Genomic DNA, 16,240 nt, shown 5'->3' with positions numbered 1-16,240 from the left:
TAACTAGAGATAAGCAAAACTTGCCTCAGGTGGGTAAAGTACCAATTTTTAAACCACAAGTAGATAAAGTGTTTTTCAAGTAAACCATAGAGTAAAGTGTAATTTGCCCAAGTTTTTATGAAAACTGAGTCTTGTGATAATTCATTTATTGGTTGCAACAAAGAAAGTTTCCATTAATGAAACACCACAGCATTGAGATCATTGGTGGCCTATGGCCCCTTATGTCAATGATGTGAGATTTGGTTTACCTCCGATACTTTTTTAACTGGACATGTCCTTTTATTTTAAATATACAATAGCAAGTGGTAGTTAGTTTTAATCTCTACATTTTATTTAGTTAGTAAATGATGTGACAGTTTTTTATTAAAACAAAATGAGATTTCAGTTAAAAAATATTAGAGATAAGCCATACCCAATGATGTGATTGATGATGCTAGAACCCTATTTTTTGGGATAATTATTGATCTTTTTTATTCGAATAATTATTGATCCTTTCAACAGTAATTTATTTACTTTCAGCTGGTGTTGGTTAGGATATTGTAAGCCTTAATTTACAAATAGTTTTGTAGTAACACACACTTTGGTATTTTTCAATGGAGATGTCTAGACTCTAGAGTTTATTTAGAAAAAAAGTAAAATTGTAAGCCTTAATTTAGTGATTGATAAGGAAAAGTGGTTTCTTATGGGCTGTCACTATAATTACAATGTGGAATGCATTTATATTTGCATGAGTCTGTCCAAATTTTTTGCTAAATATAACAATAATATTACAAATAATATACATTTTGCCATAATTGTCTTATGTGACAGAGTGTGATTGGTTGTCTATCACATCAAATGGATCTACCATTTTTTTCTCCATTATTTATAGTTTATTATATAAGATAGTCATAGCAAAATGTGTGTATGAAAGTGTATGGTACTAGAATTATTATTCACAATACTATCTAATCAATCAAAAGAACTTTCCAACCACTTTTGACTTCTTTCCTTTTATTTATTTATTTATTATTTGATAATAATAATTTCTACATAATGCGTGTATAAATAATTGTGGCTTGGGGGTTGTAAGATACTCATAACATTCCACCTTTTATGTGTTGATGCTCTTATAATCTTAATCACTTTTTTGATCTTCTACATTCATCCTAATCATCGGTGGAAGTTCCCTCCAACTTCTCCTCACTTTTTTTCTCTTTTTGTTGTGCACGAAACCAACCCTTGGAAATTATTGGGGAGTGGGAGATGCTAACCTCGGTTGCAAAGAGCATGAGAGACAAGCACTTGTCCAGATTAAGGAAGACCTTATTGATGATTATGGCTATCTTTCTTCCTAGAGTACTAGAGTGGGGAGAGAAGACTGTTGCAAATGGAGAGGGGTCAACTGTAACAACCAAACAGGCCACGTAACCCATCTCAATCTTAGTATCTCGGATGTGGAACCTTTGAGAGGTAAACGAAGTCCTTTCTTGAGTGAGTTGCAATATTTGACTTTTTTGAATGTGAGTTACAATGATTTTAATCATACCCAAATCCCAAAATCCATTGCTTCTCTCTCAAACTTAAGACACCTCGACTTTTCTTGTGCTAATTTCGGAAAAAATATTCCTTTTCAGCTTGGGAACCTTTCTAGCTTGCAATATCTTGATCTTGCCTGGAATAATTTTAATGAACCCGAAAACTTAGAGTGGCTCCGTCCACTTTCTTCTTTAAGTTTCCTTGGCATGAGTTCCATTAACCTGAGCAAAATTAATAATTGGCTCCACGTAGTGAATCAACTACCTTATTTGATAGTCCTAAACTTGAGAGCCTGTAGTCTTTCGAATATTTTTCCAATTCCCCATGTTAATTCTTCTACCTCTTGACATCCTCGATCTCTCTGTTAACAATCTCACTTTGTCTTCTTCAGTAATAGAGTGGTTGTTCAACTCCAATACTAGAGTTGTTGAACTCTATCTCTATGATAACCAATTTCAAGGTTTAATTCCCAATGCTTTCAGCAGAATATACTCTCTTAAGGTTCTTAGTCTCCATGATAATGAGTTTGAAGGTGGGATACCAAAAAGCTTCAGTGGAATGTGTAATTTAAAAATATTGTCTCTATCAAGTAACAATCTTAGCGAACAACTTCTAGGAATTGTTCATAACTTGACTGGGTGTGCAAACCACTCAATAAAGGAATTGTATTTAGATAACAATCACATTATGGGATTATTTCCTGATCTCAAAACATTTCCATCATTGAGAATATTATGGCTTTCTGAAAATCAATTAAGTGGGACAATACCTAAAAGTTTGGGAAAACAATTTAATCTAGAGAGATTACATATTGGTGGTAATCCATTTGAAGGTGTTATTTTTGAAGCCCACTTCTCAAAACTCACAAAATTGAAGGTGTTTCACATATATGATAGCTCTTTGGTTTTCAACTTCAGCTAGAGGGGTGAAACAGCCTCATGATGACCCATTGGTTATTATGCTCATGATTGAAGGATTCAATACCAGAAGGGTTTTGGTGGACAATGGAAGCTCAGCAAACATCATTTATCTTTTTGCCTTCCAGAAGTTAAAAATGGACCTGAAAAGACTTCATCCATTCGAATCTCCCATTGTTAGTTTTAGTGGAGACAAGGTATATCCACTGGGAATAGTAACACTGACGATCACAGCTGGCTCATACCCCCTTCAGGTAACCAATCGACACAACTTCTTGGTAGTAGACTCACCTACGTCTTACAATGTGATCATAGGAATGCCTACCCTCAATCGGTGGAAAGCAACCACTTCCACGTATTGCCTGAAGGTGAAATTCCCAACAGAGTGAGGAATTAGTGAAATAAGAGGAGACTAGGTTTTGGTGTGAGAATGCTACCAAGCAGTCCTGGCGTCAAAAGAAAACCATACATGGATGATCGAAGAAAAGACACCAAAAATTGTCGAGAAACTCGAGACGGCTGAGTTGGTCAAGGGAGATCCCACAAAGACGACCTAGGTAGGGACGAATTTGAACCTCTAGATGAGAAAAGAAATCGTCAGCTTTCTGAAGGACAACCTGTACGTATTCACCTAGAGTCATGAAGATATTCCTAGCCTACCAGCAGGCATTATTCAACATTGCCTGAATGTGGATCCTGAGAAGAAACCCACCCAGCAGAGAAGGAGAGTTTTTGCCCCTGAACAAAATAAAGCAGTTATGGACAAGGTGAATAAGCTGCTCGCTGCTAACTTCATTAAGGAGGTATACTATCTCGAGTGGTTGGCCAACGTTGTCATGGTCAAGAACCCAAACGGGAAATGGAGAATGTACGTTGACTTCATGGATTTGAATAGTGTTATGTCTTCAAGATATGTTGACGTTACAATTTGGATGTGGAAAGGAAGAGAGTACGAGTATGGAAATAATCTTGTACTAGTTAAGAGCATAGATCTCTCAAGCAATAAATTAATTGGGGTAATTCCAGAAGAAATTGTGATGCTTAATGGATTGATTTCTTTGAATCTCTCAAGAAACTTGCTGACAGGAAAAATCACTTCAGATATTGGGCTATTACACTCATTAGAAGTCTTGGATTTATCTTATAACAAGTTGGGCGGTGAAATTCCTTCAACCATTTCTCTTATTGATTGTCTAAATTCCTTGAACTTGAGAAACAATAATTTGTCTGGCAAAATTCCAATAGGTACTCAACTCAGTACCTTTAATGCCTCTGCATATGAGGGGAACCCAAATCTTTGTGGATTCCCACTTCCAAAGAATTGTTTGGGTGAAGAAACACCTCAAAATCCAACCATGAATGGAAGCAGTGGAGATGCTAGCATGCAAGATGAGAAAGATGGGTTTATAACCCGAGGGTTTTATGTTAGTGCAACCATTGGATTTGTTGTCGGTTTTTGGGGAGTTTTTGGCCCATTACTACTAAACAGGTCATGGCGATTATCCTATTTTAAGTTCTTGAACAATATTAGAGATCGGCTATATGTGATTGGAGGAGTGACTACGGCCCAATTGCAAAGGCAACTTCAAAGCTAATTGGTAATAATATTTTCTCTATGTAAAAGGCTATCATTGTTTGGGCCCATTCTAGTTTCCATAGTTTGTCAAAAATTATCTAGTTTCCATATTTTTTAAGGCTACCATTGAATTCTACATAAAATTAGTGAAGTAAGCAAATAAAAGAATTAAAAAAAAAAAAATTACTTACTAATAGTATATTGTGATAAGAAGGGGATTTTGTTTTGGGTCACTAAAGCTTTTGTTTTTGTTGTTTTTGCTTTTTGTTTTTTTGTTTTTTTGTTAAAGAAGATAGCAACATTCACTAAGAAGAAAATAAAAACAATACATCTTCAGCTAATGAAAACTCAATCATATATGAATGTTAGTTGTTTTGTTGTTGTTAGTATGTTATTGTTTATTTTAGACCCCCACCCAAAAAAAAAAAGAAAAAACCTCATATGGTAGTTTTGCCCCTGATTTTAATGGGGAAATACAAAAACCATAACCTTCTAAATATATCGCACATAATTCTTTACTTTAAAAGATATAAATTTTATTTTATTTTTTAACAAAAGAAGAAAATTTTACGATCTAAAAGAAATACTTCGGGGAATTTACAAATAATTATTATACAATATGCTCCAACTTTGTTTCATTCGATGAAGAAAAGTCAAAGTTAATGAAAGTTGTGTGCCTTTTACTATTTGAAAAACCATAGAAGACGATTTATAAGAAAACATGATTATCTTCTCAAAGCATTCAATATATGTTCCAAAGAGTATCTTATGAGAAAAACTATACATGAAAACTATTGATTCAAAATCAAATTCTCTCCCAAAATTATTAAATTATATAAAATAAAATAAAAATCACAACAGATTACCCTAAGTTCCTAACCATGGTAGCAAAAGTTGTGAAAGTGTTTGTTTCGTAAGACTTATTGTTTCATAAAAGATCATGCTTGCTCAAAAATAAAAAATAAATAAAATAACATAAAAGATCGTGCTAGCGCAACAAATATTGTCATTCTTTTATATTTTATAAAATTTTATTCTTTCAATATTGACTACTCATTAAGCAAGAAGGTTATTTTTTTTCTATTTTTTATTTGTTTAAAATAAGTTCTACACTAAATTTATCTTTCATTCCAATATCTTAAAAAAGTATTATCCTTTCTCAAACATATTATTTTCTTTAGTTTGTTTTTACTATTATTTTTATTTTTGTTTTAATTTCTGTCCAGTTTGATATTGCCATCTTAATCATTTTGTTTTCACACCAGGTGTTGCTGTGTAAGCCTCGGACTCAGAATAAATTTCTCTGGGAGATATATCATATATGTAATGTATGGGTGTTTGCGTATGGTGTGTCGGTATTTGAGTAAGATTTGGTGTGTTTCTCAAAACATTTAACAGTGTGATTAGGTTTGTGCTTCAATAATTAATATTTGTTGAGGTTGATAATTTGATATGTATTTTAATCTCAACCAGCAAAGTGGCTATTAGAATGTAGACTTGTTTACCCTAAAATTATTAATTTTGCATGTGCTATGATTATTGACGAAGTGGTAACATTATTTTTCTTTAAATTGCTTACAAATTACATCAATTAATGATTGACAATTTTATTTTTTATACTTTTTTTTTTCCAATTAACAGTTCTGAGAAATAAAGATAAATGAAAGATATTCTGTCAAATTAAAATTATGTAAACTCCCAAAACCTTTTGATGGTGTTCATTAAAATTATTTTCTTAAAAAAAAAGAAAAAAAAGAAAGAAAAAGATAAAATAAAACAGTTGGCATTGGGTGTGGTTACTATGGACTTCAATCTGGGTTTTTAATACTGGGCTTAATGCAATGTGAGTTTAGGTTTGGGTATTTTAATTTTTAAGTGGATTTGAACTTTGGGTTTCTACTATCTAGGCTTGGACTTGGAGCTTACTTGGGCTTTTAATTGGTATTGGGGTTACTGTATGTGATGTTTTTTTTTTTTTTTTTTGAATGATAACTGTATGTGATGTTAGAAATGAGGTTTTTTTTTTTTTTTTTTTTTTTTAATAGAAAGTTTTGTGGCTACCATGTTTGGGACCGGGTGAGTAGAAATTTGACACAGTTTATGTAGATTGTAGAGTGTCCAATGCCCTTTTCTCTTTATTTAAAATAGAGACCGTGGATTCTCTTGTGACTTTGAAATCTTTAATTTATAGAATTAAATGATGATTTTAATCTTAAATAAGGCTCCCAAAAAAAAAAAAAAAATTCCCCAAACAAAAAATTGGAGAAAACTGTGACAATTGTGTGATTCAAAATTTGACTCTTTTCTTTTTTTCTTTTTTCTTTATATACAAATTACTTATGATTATGTGTTTGGACTTTGGCATGAGACATTGATTGTTTGTTACTATTTGATACCTAAAATTAGACGTTTGAAATTTTAGAATTTGGGTGTTGTAGTGTGTGTTTGTCTCCAAATTAAAAAGTTAGCTTATTTTATTATTTATTTTATTTTATTATTTAGCTTATTTTTGCTATTATTTATGGGCCTTATTGTACTTTTTGGTACTATTTATAAGTTATATTATGCTATTTCAACTAAATTTTATCTTTATTTACAGTACTTTTTAAGATTTTTTTTTTTTTTTGTAAATATTATATACATATTTTTTAGTACTAAATAATGTTCAAACTTGTCTAAAATATTTTATTTGAACAGAAAAGAAAAATAATTTTTTTTAGGGAAAAAGAAAAGGACAACTATGTATATAAGTTCCGAACGAAATTGAAATCTATCCGTATATAATAAATCTATAATATTTTTATAAAAAAAATAATATAATGGGTTAGAAACCATTAATAATAAATAAATAATGGGTTATAAACCATCAATAATATTCCATTATTTAACCAGTGTCATGGATGCACTTAAGTTGGAAAAACAGCTTATCGTCTCGGGTGGGTCACAACTCACAAGTGCAATTTATAAGGAGTGCAAATACAGCTGCCCATGCATTAGCTAGGCATGCAAAAAATGTATCTCATGAAATTATCTGGATATTCCCCTCCACCTGCAGTTGAGGCATTGTACCTGGATTCCATTTCCATTTAATGAATTATGAGGCAGTTTTCCACTTAAAAAAAAAAAAATTTTTGCTGCAACTGTTGAAGTGTAAGAAGCGAGGGAAAACAGGCTGTCCTGTCTGGTGTCCCCTCTGCAGTCTCCATTGTCAACCTCTTCTTTCTCTCTCTCTCAAAGTTATCTCATTTGATCCACTGAAAAGCTAAGCAAATTCAAAGCAACTGTGGAATGTGGAAGCTCAAGACCGGTGCAGAGATAGTGAGAGAAGAACGTAACAATGATGATGAAAGTGGTGGCAGTACTGGCAGTGAGACATGGCTGAGAACTTTGAACGGCCACTTGGGACGTCAAGTTTGGGAGTTCCACCCAGAACTAGGCACCCCAGAAGAGCTTCAGCAGATCAAAGGTGCTCGACGTGGCTTCTACGATCGGCGCTTCGAGAAACGCCACAGCTCTGACCTTCTCATGCGCATTCAGGTCTGTTCCCATGTACCCACTATCCTAAATCTGTTCAATTTTCTTTCTTGCTTGCTTGTTTTAGTTCCATGGTGAGTATGGTGAAATGGGTTGTTTTCACTTTTGTTTGTTGACTTATTTGTTAGTAGCATTTCTCAATTTTGTTGAATCTAATGGTTATATGAAGTTTTGGTCTTTCTGTTAGGATTTGGATGAATTGGGGTGTTTTTGTATTTATGTATATAGGGATAATTGAGTTGAGATCATGATATGGGGTCTGTGATTACCAAAAAAAAGAGTGGGGTTTTCACTTCTTCTTTTTTTTTTTTGTTGGTTAGCTTTTTTGTTTGTGGCATTTCTCAATTTGATTGAATCTAATGGTTATATGAAGCTTTAGTTTTCTGTTAGATTTGGATGAATTGGAGTGTGTTTGTATTTATGTATGTGTTGACAATTGAATCGAGATCATGGTGTGGTGTCTGTGATTATCATATTCTAACCACCAGTTGTGAAGTGGGGTTTTCACATTTTGGATGAAATTTAGAGGCCACTGCTTCCTGGACTTTGCATTGTAGGATTCAAGAGAATACTTCCATTCCAAGCGCAAAAAGATAAGGAGATAAGGGATCACCTTGTCTAAGTCCCTTACCTCCTTGGATAAAATTGTATCAACTTAAGGGCCAAAGTCTCTGGTGTTTTAAGATCCCTTAAGATTGTTCATGGGGGTGGTGGAAAATTCTAAAACTCAAGAGACTTATTCAGGCCTCATCTCAAGTTCCTAGTGGGGCCTGGTACTGAAGTCTACTTGTGGTATGACAATTGGCACCTGAAGGGCCTTTAGTCCAGATATTTGGTCGTAGAGTAATTTATGATTCCCACATTAATTGAAGCTAATGGTTGTATATACTTTTAAATTTCAATTCAGATTTAGATGGATTGGGTGTGTTTGTATATGTGTATATACGGAGAAATTGGGAATTGAATTGGGATCATATTCTTCTTCTGAGCTCATGGAACATCTTCTGTTCGGTAACAATTATAAATCTTTGTTGATTAGAAGTGAGGAATTAACTTCATGGATGCCCCCTCCAAGAAATCACATAAAACTAAATGTGGATGCTGCTGTCTCTCAGGCTTTCACCTCCTTAGCTGTGGTAGCAAGAAATGAGTGTGGTGAGGTGTTAAAGGTATGGACAAAAATTCATGATTTTTGCTCTCCTACTCAAGCTGAAGCAGCTGCAATTCTGTAGGCTCTAAACTTGGCTAACGATGAAAATTGGAGCAACATCATTGTGGAGGGAGATTCAAAATTTTGTTTTGATGCCCTGTCCAAGGCGGAAGAACCATCTGATTGGGCCATTTCCTCCATCATTTGGGATTTTGCTGTTTTGAGTGTATTTTTTAGATAATTGTAAGTTTTGCTGGGTTAAGAGATCTCTGAACTCTGCAGCTCACTCAACTGCTAAATATGCTGTTGCCCTTAAGGCAGGTTTCTAGTGCAATGATTATGATTTGCCTCCCCCTATCTTGAAAGCTTGTAGGCAAGATTGGGGTTCCTATTGTAGTTCTGCTTAGTTTAATGAATTGGCTGGTTATCAAAAAATATAAATCTTTGTTGATTCTATGAGATATTAAGTGGGTCTGTAATCATCAAGAAAATAAAATGTAGACGGTGTACGAAATGAGTTTTAGTATTTAAATTTTTCGTTAGTGGCATTTATCAATTTTCTGGAAACTAATGCTTAACAAAGGATATGCAATTTTACTCTTTCTTTTTAATCAGAATTTGGATGCACTGTGTATGTTTGTCTTAATATATATATATATATATATATTGTGAATTAAATTGAGGTCATATTATTAAATCGAGTTTTGTAGGTTTGGTAAGGATGAAACCTACAAAACAGAATTTTTTCCATAAGAGTGGGGAAAAAGAAGGCGATCCCATATTTTGTGTAGTAAAAGTGGACTAATCTGTGTATTGTGGTTGAATTTGAAAGCACATAGTTTCATGTTATAAGACTAGGATGTTTGATTTGAAAATTTGTTGGATTCGCAAAATGAATTGGAAGAGGTCTTGTAAGGCTTAGCAAGGAATGGGGAAAAAAACACAGAAGAAAAATGAAGTTCTTTCACTTCTTGAATTTTTCCTCAAAAGTTATCTTGAGCTGACCTGAAGTGTGATCCTTCTTATAAAATGCAATAGGTGATTACTCTTTCAATTACTGGAGCACTCAATACCGCCTTATCAAAAGAACATATACGTGAGATCTGCAGACATCTGTGCAATCATCAGGCAAGAATATTTTCTTGCAACATAGACAGTTTTATATATAATGCTCCTTTTCAACTTTGAATTTCACTTTTAGTCACACTGTTAATAAAGGGATAACTGCCTTACTATTTTTTTTTTTTTTTTTTTTTTTTGCCTTCAATTTTGTGGAAACCTCTTTAATGATTTTATTCCTCATACTCTGGTAAATTGCTTATATGATTAATGAAAACGTTATGAATTAAACTCAATACAGCTTTGTTCTAAACTTCTAATTACTTTGGGTGTGGTAGTATTAATACTGCTGATGAAAAAAAGAACTTGAAGTGGTGACTCTTGTAATTGCGGAATAAAGATGGGGGTTGGGGTCTACATATTGAGGGCCCAAGCACCCTGTTTGGTACTGCACTAAATTATGTTACTTTGAGATTGCTTGGTGAAAGAGCTGAGGATGGATTAGAGGCAATGGAACAAGCGCGGAAATGGATCTTGGATCATGGTGGTGCCACTGCAATCACTTCATGGGGGAAAATGTAGCTTTCAGTATGAACTCAGTGTTATTTTTTGTAAGACATTGCCAAAGATGTTAATACCTTGAAAATATAAACTGACTTGTGGTTGATTTTCTCTGGTTTCAGGTACTTGGAGTGTATGAATGGTCTGGGAATAATCCACTGCCGCCAGAAATATGGCTCTTCCCTTACCTTCTTCCTTGTCATCCAGGTCTCTATTCGACTGCCCTTTCTTATACCATTAACACAATGTATGTTCAGTTTTGTCAAGGAAAAAGTTTCATGTATTGCTACGGTTTAAAAATCTTACTAACATGGTTTAGAAAACATTGGGAAAATGTCATATATCACTTAAAATTTGTTCAATCTGCATATTCTCTGTTAAAATTTGTGAGGAAGAACTTTGGTTCATGAGTGTCAACTGAGGGGGTTGCTAATTGCAGTAGAATGGCTTTATCCTCAGTTTCTTGGTTATGAATTTCCATGTTTTCTGTTAATAGGAAGGATGTGGTGTCATTGCCGAATGGTGTATTTGCCCATGTCTTATTTATATGGGAAAAGATTTGTCGGTCCTATCACGTCCACAATCCGATCTTTGACAAAGGAGCTTTATACGGTTCCCTATCATGAGATAGATTGGAATGAGGCTCGCAATCTTTGTGCGAAGGTAGGTAAAAATTATACCTTTTCTTCTCCTTAAAGTTTTCTACATTTAAATTTTACCCTTCTAGACTATAATATTTTTTTATTCTTTTTTTCAAGCTCTTGCTGTTGCACAGAAAAATTATTCAAATAGTTGGTTTCAAAGATACTTCAAAATAGGAAGCACAGATGCTTCAAAATAGCTGCTGTATCAGATTAATTGATATTGTATAAGTAATAATGATTGCATCGAGGTCTAGAATTGTAATAAGATATTAATCAATGCTGCAGTGTTTGGTCAGGCTCCCAGAGGGTCAATTTCAAACCCATTTCTGTCCCGAACCCAAATTGTATCATGATTTCCTATTCAAAACCATTATCCATAGTATCAAAAAATGTGGAGTTCATAAACAAAAAATGTCGCATCAATTACAGATATGTATCAAAACCCTATTGTGCCCAAAGTATCATTATTGCTTACTACAATTTGCTAGCTTTTTAGCACTTTCCAACACCATCAAGGTTTTATTTTTATTTTTTATTAAAAAAAATAAAATCATATCTTAGGTTTGTTGTCTGTTGAATATAAGCTAACTTATTTTTGGGGGCTATGTGAATGTAAGCTAACTATATAACTATTGCTCTTAAGTTTTACTAACATACCCTCTGAATTGGTCTGAAAAAACCGACTGAATTAGACAATGAGCTAATTTGAGTTTATAGATACATTAATATGCAATAGAACATCTGATTCAAAATAAGATTTAATATGCAACTTCTGTCATGTTTCACTGTCTCTGTTGATGCTTACATGGGCTGCTTTACAAATACTGTTAGGAAGATCATACCACCCCCATCCACTACTTCAGGATATCCTCTGGGGATCTCTATACTATGCCTATGAACCTCTTTTTATGCGTTGGCCTGCAAAAGATTGAGGGAGAAGGCTATACAAACTGTAATGCAGTATATCCACTATGAAGATGAAAATACTCGGTATATATGCATAGGGCCTGTCAAGAAGGTGATTTTTTTAAGATGTGAGAGAGAACTAGAGAGTAAAGTTTGACACTGGAAAATTTTAATTTGAAGCTATGAGGAAAAATGGTTGATAGTCATTCAAACATAATATCAATTGAAGAGTTAGATTAATCAGCTTCTTTAGCTCTACACCTTCACTCAAAGGCACTTGCTGTACTTATTGGTAGTTCCATTGAGCTATTGGCCTTACATTTTGTGGATGATGCAGGTTTTGAATATGCTTTGTCGTGGGTGGAGGATCCAAACTCAAAGGTATTCAAATTACATCTTCCAAGAATCTTTGATTATTTGTGGATTGCTGAAGATGGCATGAAAATGCAGGTTCAGACATTTATTGTTAAAAAGTTTTTAACTGACTTAACAAGCATTTCTCTCTCTCTTAGAGTATTCCACACCCCCCCTCCCCTTAGCATTCTGCGGTGGGAAGACCTTAGAATTTTTTTAACTGTTCAATGAAGAATATAGAGCCCATCATTATGTTTCACTACCTCAAATATTGAGAATTATACATTGTGTGTTCGTATTAATTTTGATGTAGGGCTATAATGGGAGTCAATTATGGGATACTTCTTTTTCTATTCAAGCGATTATATCAACTAACATTGCTGAAGAATATGGAGCAACTTTAAGGAAAGCACATGACTACATAAAGGATTCGCGGGTTCTCCTTTGCAGAATTTTTTTATTATTATATCTTAAAATTATTCTTTTCATTTTTTCATAACCAATTGTGGTTTGCTTTGAAGGTCTTAGAAGATTGTCCTGGAGATCTAAATTTTTGGTATCATCACATTTCAAAAGGCGCTTGGCCATTCTCAACTGCAGATCATGGATGGCCTATTTCTGATTGCACTGCAGAAGGATTGAAGGTAAAGTTAGAACAAACAGTTCCATACTATATAATGCAAAACATTTCTGATATCTATTTCTTTGTGCTGGCTGTTTAATTACTATAAACATTCCCATCAGAAACAGTTGGGAGTTAGATGTGAAGCGGTTATATGATGCTGTAAACAGTTGGGAAGTCGTTAGATATGTTGCATTTTTACAAGCTCAAAGTTGGAATCTGACATGGCAAGTTTAAAAAAAATGTTAACAGATTGAAAAAAGACATAATACTTTACTCTCATGATTCTTGTAATTGACTTGAGTCAGCTGTTTAACTCAAGGCTTCGTTCATCTGGGTAGAAGTGACTAGAGTAATTTATAATATGTACATTTGCCTCACTGATGGAAGCTAATTGTGCCTTCAGCTTGGGCTTGCTTAAATATTTAAGTATTTAAAGAATGTAGGTGTTGGCAGTACTGAACTCTGAACATCCAAGGATTTATCATTGATTCACAAATGATGAAAATATTACACATATCTTAACGTCATGAATGCCTTAAAGAATCTTGGTTGATTGAATTAGATGATATGCAGAGTATTAAATTTGGTTATAAGCATGTTGGGTTTTTTTTTTTTTTTTTTTTTTTTTTTTCAAATGTTTTATTACTCTTTCCAGAATNTTACTATTACATAAAAACAAAAACACCCCAATTCATCCAAATCCTAACAGAAAAACCAAAACTTCATATAACCATTAGATTCAACAAACAAAAGTGAAAACAACCCATTTCACCATAGAACTAAAACAAGCAAGAAAGAAAGAAAATTGAACAGATTTAGGATAGTGGGTACATGGGACCAGACCTGAATGCGCATGAGAAGGTCAGAGCTGTGGCGTTTCTCGAACCGCCGATCGGAGAAGCCGCGTCGAGCATCTTCGATCTGCTGAAGCTCTTCTGGGGTGCCTAGTTCTGGGTGGAACTCCCAAACTTGACGCCCAAGTGGCCGTTCAAAGTTCTCAGCCACGTTTCACTGCCAGTACTTCCACCACTTTCATCATCATTGTTACGTTCTTCTCTCACTGTCTCTGCACCGGTCTTGAGCTTCCACATTCCACAGTTGCTTTGAGTTTGCTTAGCCTTTCAGTGGATCAAATGAGATAACTTTGAGAGAGACAGAGTGAGAGAAAGAAGAGACAGAGTGGACAATGGAGACTGCACAGTGGACACCAGACAGGACAGCCTGTTTTCCCTCGCTTCTTACACTTTCAACAGTTACACGCAAAAAAAAATAGTTTCCTTTTTTGTTGTATCCTTTATCAGAGTAATATACACATGTAGGTTCACTATTTTATAATTTTTTTTTTTGAATAAGACGTGGATAAAAAGAAGAAATTGGTAAAGTATTTTGTCTTTACATAAGATATTTGAGACAGGTTTGAACAATACCTATACAAAAAATATATTAATGTTTTAACTCGATAATAAATAACAATGATCAAGAAATGAATATCATTTTTTAATGATCATAACCATAAGTATTTTGTATATAAAGAAAAAAAAAAGTCAAATTTTGAATCACAAAATTGTCACAGTTTTCTCCAATTTTTTGTTTGGGGATTTTTATTTCGAGCTTTATTTAAGATTAAAATCATCATTTAATTCTATAAATTAAAGTTCTCAAAGCCACAAGAGAATCCACTGCCTCTATTTTAAATAGAGAGAAAAGGGCTTTGGACACTCTACAATCTAACATAACTGTGTCAAATTTCTACTCACCCACACATGGTAGCCACAAAACTTTCTATTAAAAAAAAATAAATAAATAAAAAAAATAAAAAACCTCATTTCTATCATCACATACAATAACCCCAATACCAATTAAAAGCCCAAGTAAGCTCCAAGTCCAAGCCTAGCTAGTAGAAACCCAAAGTTCAAACCCACTTAGAAATTAAAATACCCAAACCTAAACTCACATTGCATTAAGCCCAATATTAAAAACCCAGATTGAAGAACCACACCAATGCTAACTGTTTTGTTTTATCTTTTTCTTTCTTATCTTTTTTTAAGAAAATAATTTTAATGAACACCATCGAGAGGTTTTGGGAGTTTACATAATTTTAATTTGACCGAATATCTTTCATTTATCTTTATTTCTCAGAACTGTTAATTGGAAAAAAAAAATTTCAATCATTAATTGATGTAATTTGTAAGCGATTTAAAGAAAAATAAAGTTACCACTTCATCAATTATCATAGCACATGCAAAACTAATTATTTTAGGGTAAACAAGTCTACAACCTACAACCACTTTGCTGGTTGAGATTAAAATACATATCAAATTATCAACCTCAACAAATATTAATTATTGAAGTACAAACCTAATCACACTGTAAATGTTTTGAAAAACACCCCAAATCTTACTCACATACCGACACACCGTACACAAACACCCATACATTACATATATGATATATCTCCCAAAGAAATTTATTCTGAGTCCGAGGCTTACAGAGCAACACCTGGTGTGAAAACAAAATGATTAAGATGGTGATATCAAGCTGGACAAAAATTAAAACAAAAAAATATAATAAAAACAAACTAAAGAAAATAATATGTTTGAGGAAGGATAATACTTTTTTAAGATATTGGAATGAAAGATAAATTTAGTGTAGAACTTATTTTAAACAAATAAAAAATAGAAAAAAAAAATAACCTTCTTGCTTAATGAATAGTCAATATTGAAAGAATAAAATTCTATAAAATATAAAAGAATGACAATATTTATTGCGCTAGCATGATCTTTTATTTTATTTTATTTTATTTATCTTTTCTTTTTGAGCAAGCATGATCTTTTATGAAATAATAAGTCTTATGGTTAGGAACTTAGGGTGATCTGTTGTGATGATTTTTTTTTTTTAATATAATTTAATAATTTTGGGAGAGGATTTGATTTTGAATCAATAGTTTTCATGTATAGTTTTTCTCATAAGATACTCTTTGGAACATATATTGAATGCTTTGAGAAGATAATCATTTTTTTCTTATAAGTCGTCTTCTATGGTTTTTCAAATAGTAAAAGGCATACAGTTTTCATTAACTTTGACTTTTCTTTATCGAATGAAAAAAAAGTTGGAGCATATTGTATAATAATTATTTGTAAATTCCCAAAAGTATTTCTTTTAGATCGTAAAATTTTCTTCTTTTGTTAAAAAAAAAAATATATTTTAAAGTAAAGAATTCTGTGCTATATATATATATATATAGAAGGTTATTTTTAATTTGTTTCCCCATTAAAATCAGGGGCAAAACTACCATATGAGGTATTTTTTGGGGGGGTCTAAAATAAATGATAAAATACTAACAACAACAAAACAACTAACATTCATATATGATTGAGTTTCATTAGCTGAAGATGT

At 33.1% G+C, this 16,240-nt stretch overlaps 1 protein-coding gene, 1 long non-coding RNA gene and 1 pseudogene across 3 annotated transcripts; all 3 read left to right on the top strand.

Moving 5' to 3' along the window:
* The first annotated feature begins 3,341 nt into the window (after positions 1-3,341).
* LOC136065408 (uncharacterized) lies at positions 3,342-5,537 on the top strand. Its single transcript, XR_010627037.1, has 2 exons — positions 3,342-4,033; positions 5,277-5,537. It is a non-coding gene; the product is annotated as an uncharacterized LOC136065408 (long non-coding RNA).
* A 1,645-nt stretch (positions 5,538-7,182) lies between these two features.
* On the top strand, positions 7,183-9,179 carry LOC136061113 (cycloartenol synthase-like). Of its 2 annotated transcripts, none has more exons than XR_010627036.1 (2): positions 7,183-7,548; positions 8,103-8,586. XR_010627036.1 is itself a non-coding variant. In XM_065768556.1 (2 exons), exons 1-2 carry the CDS (start codon positions 7,300-7,302, stop codon positions 8,775-8,777), a joined length of 366 nt encoding a protein of 121 aa, XP_065624628.1. In that variant the 5' UTR covers positions 7,200-7,299; the 3' UTR covers positions 8,778-9,179. The 2 variants fall into 2 exon arrangements, 1 of the variants encoding a protein (XP_065624628.1); XM_065768556.1 differs by lacking the exon at positions 8,103-8,586 and adding an exon at positions 8,661-9,179 and having other exon boundaries at positions 7,200-7,548.
* On the top strand, positions 8,996-13,078 carry LOC112020815 (cycloartenol synthase-like; annotated as a pseudogene).
* Positions 13,079-16,240: the final 3,162 nt, after the last annotated feature.

Source organism: Quercus suber, unplaced genomic scaffold (genome assembly GCF_002906115.3).
Source record: "Quercus suber isolate HL8 unplaced genomic scaffold, Cork oak 2.0 scaffold_26, whole genome shotgun sequence".
Lineage (NCBI taxonomy): Eukaryota > Viridiplantae > Streptophyta > Magnoliopsida > Fagales > Fagaceae > Quercus > Quercus suber.
The sequence above is the reverse complement of the archived record's forward strand: the minus strand, read 5'-3'. Positions and strand labels throughout refer to the sequence as shown.

What these genes read in the sequence shown, in the direction of transcription:
- LOC136061113 (XM_065768556.1), top strand. Translation starts at nt 7,300, where the DNA reads ATGTGGAAGCTCAAGACCGGTGCAGAGATAGTGAGAGAAGAACGTAAC. An exon ending in ACCTTCTCATGCGCATTCAG is followed by an intron (nt 7,549 to 8,660) that starts GTCTGTTCCCAT and finishes GCTGTCTCTCAG; the next exon opens with GCTTTCACCTCCTTAGCTGT.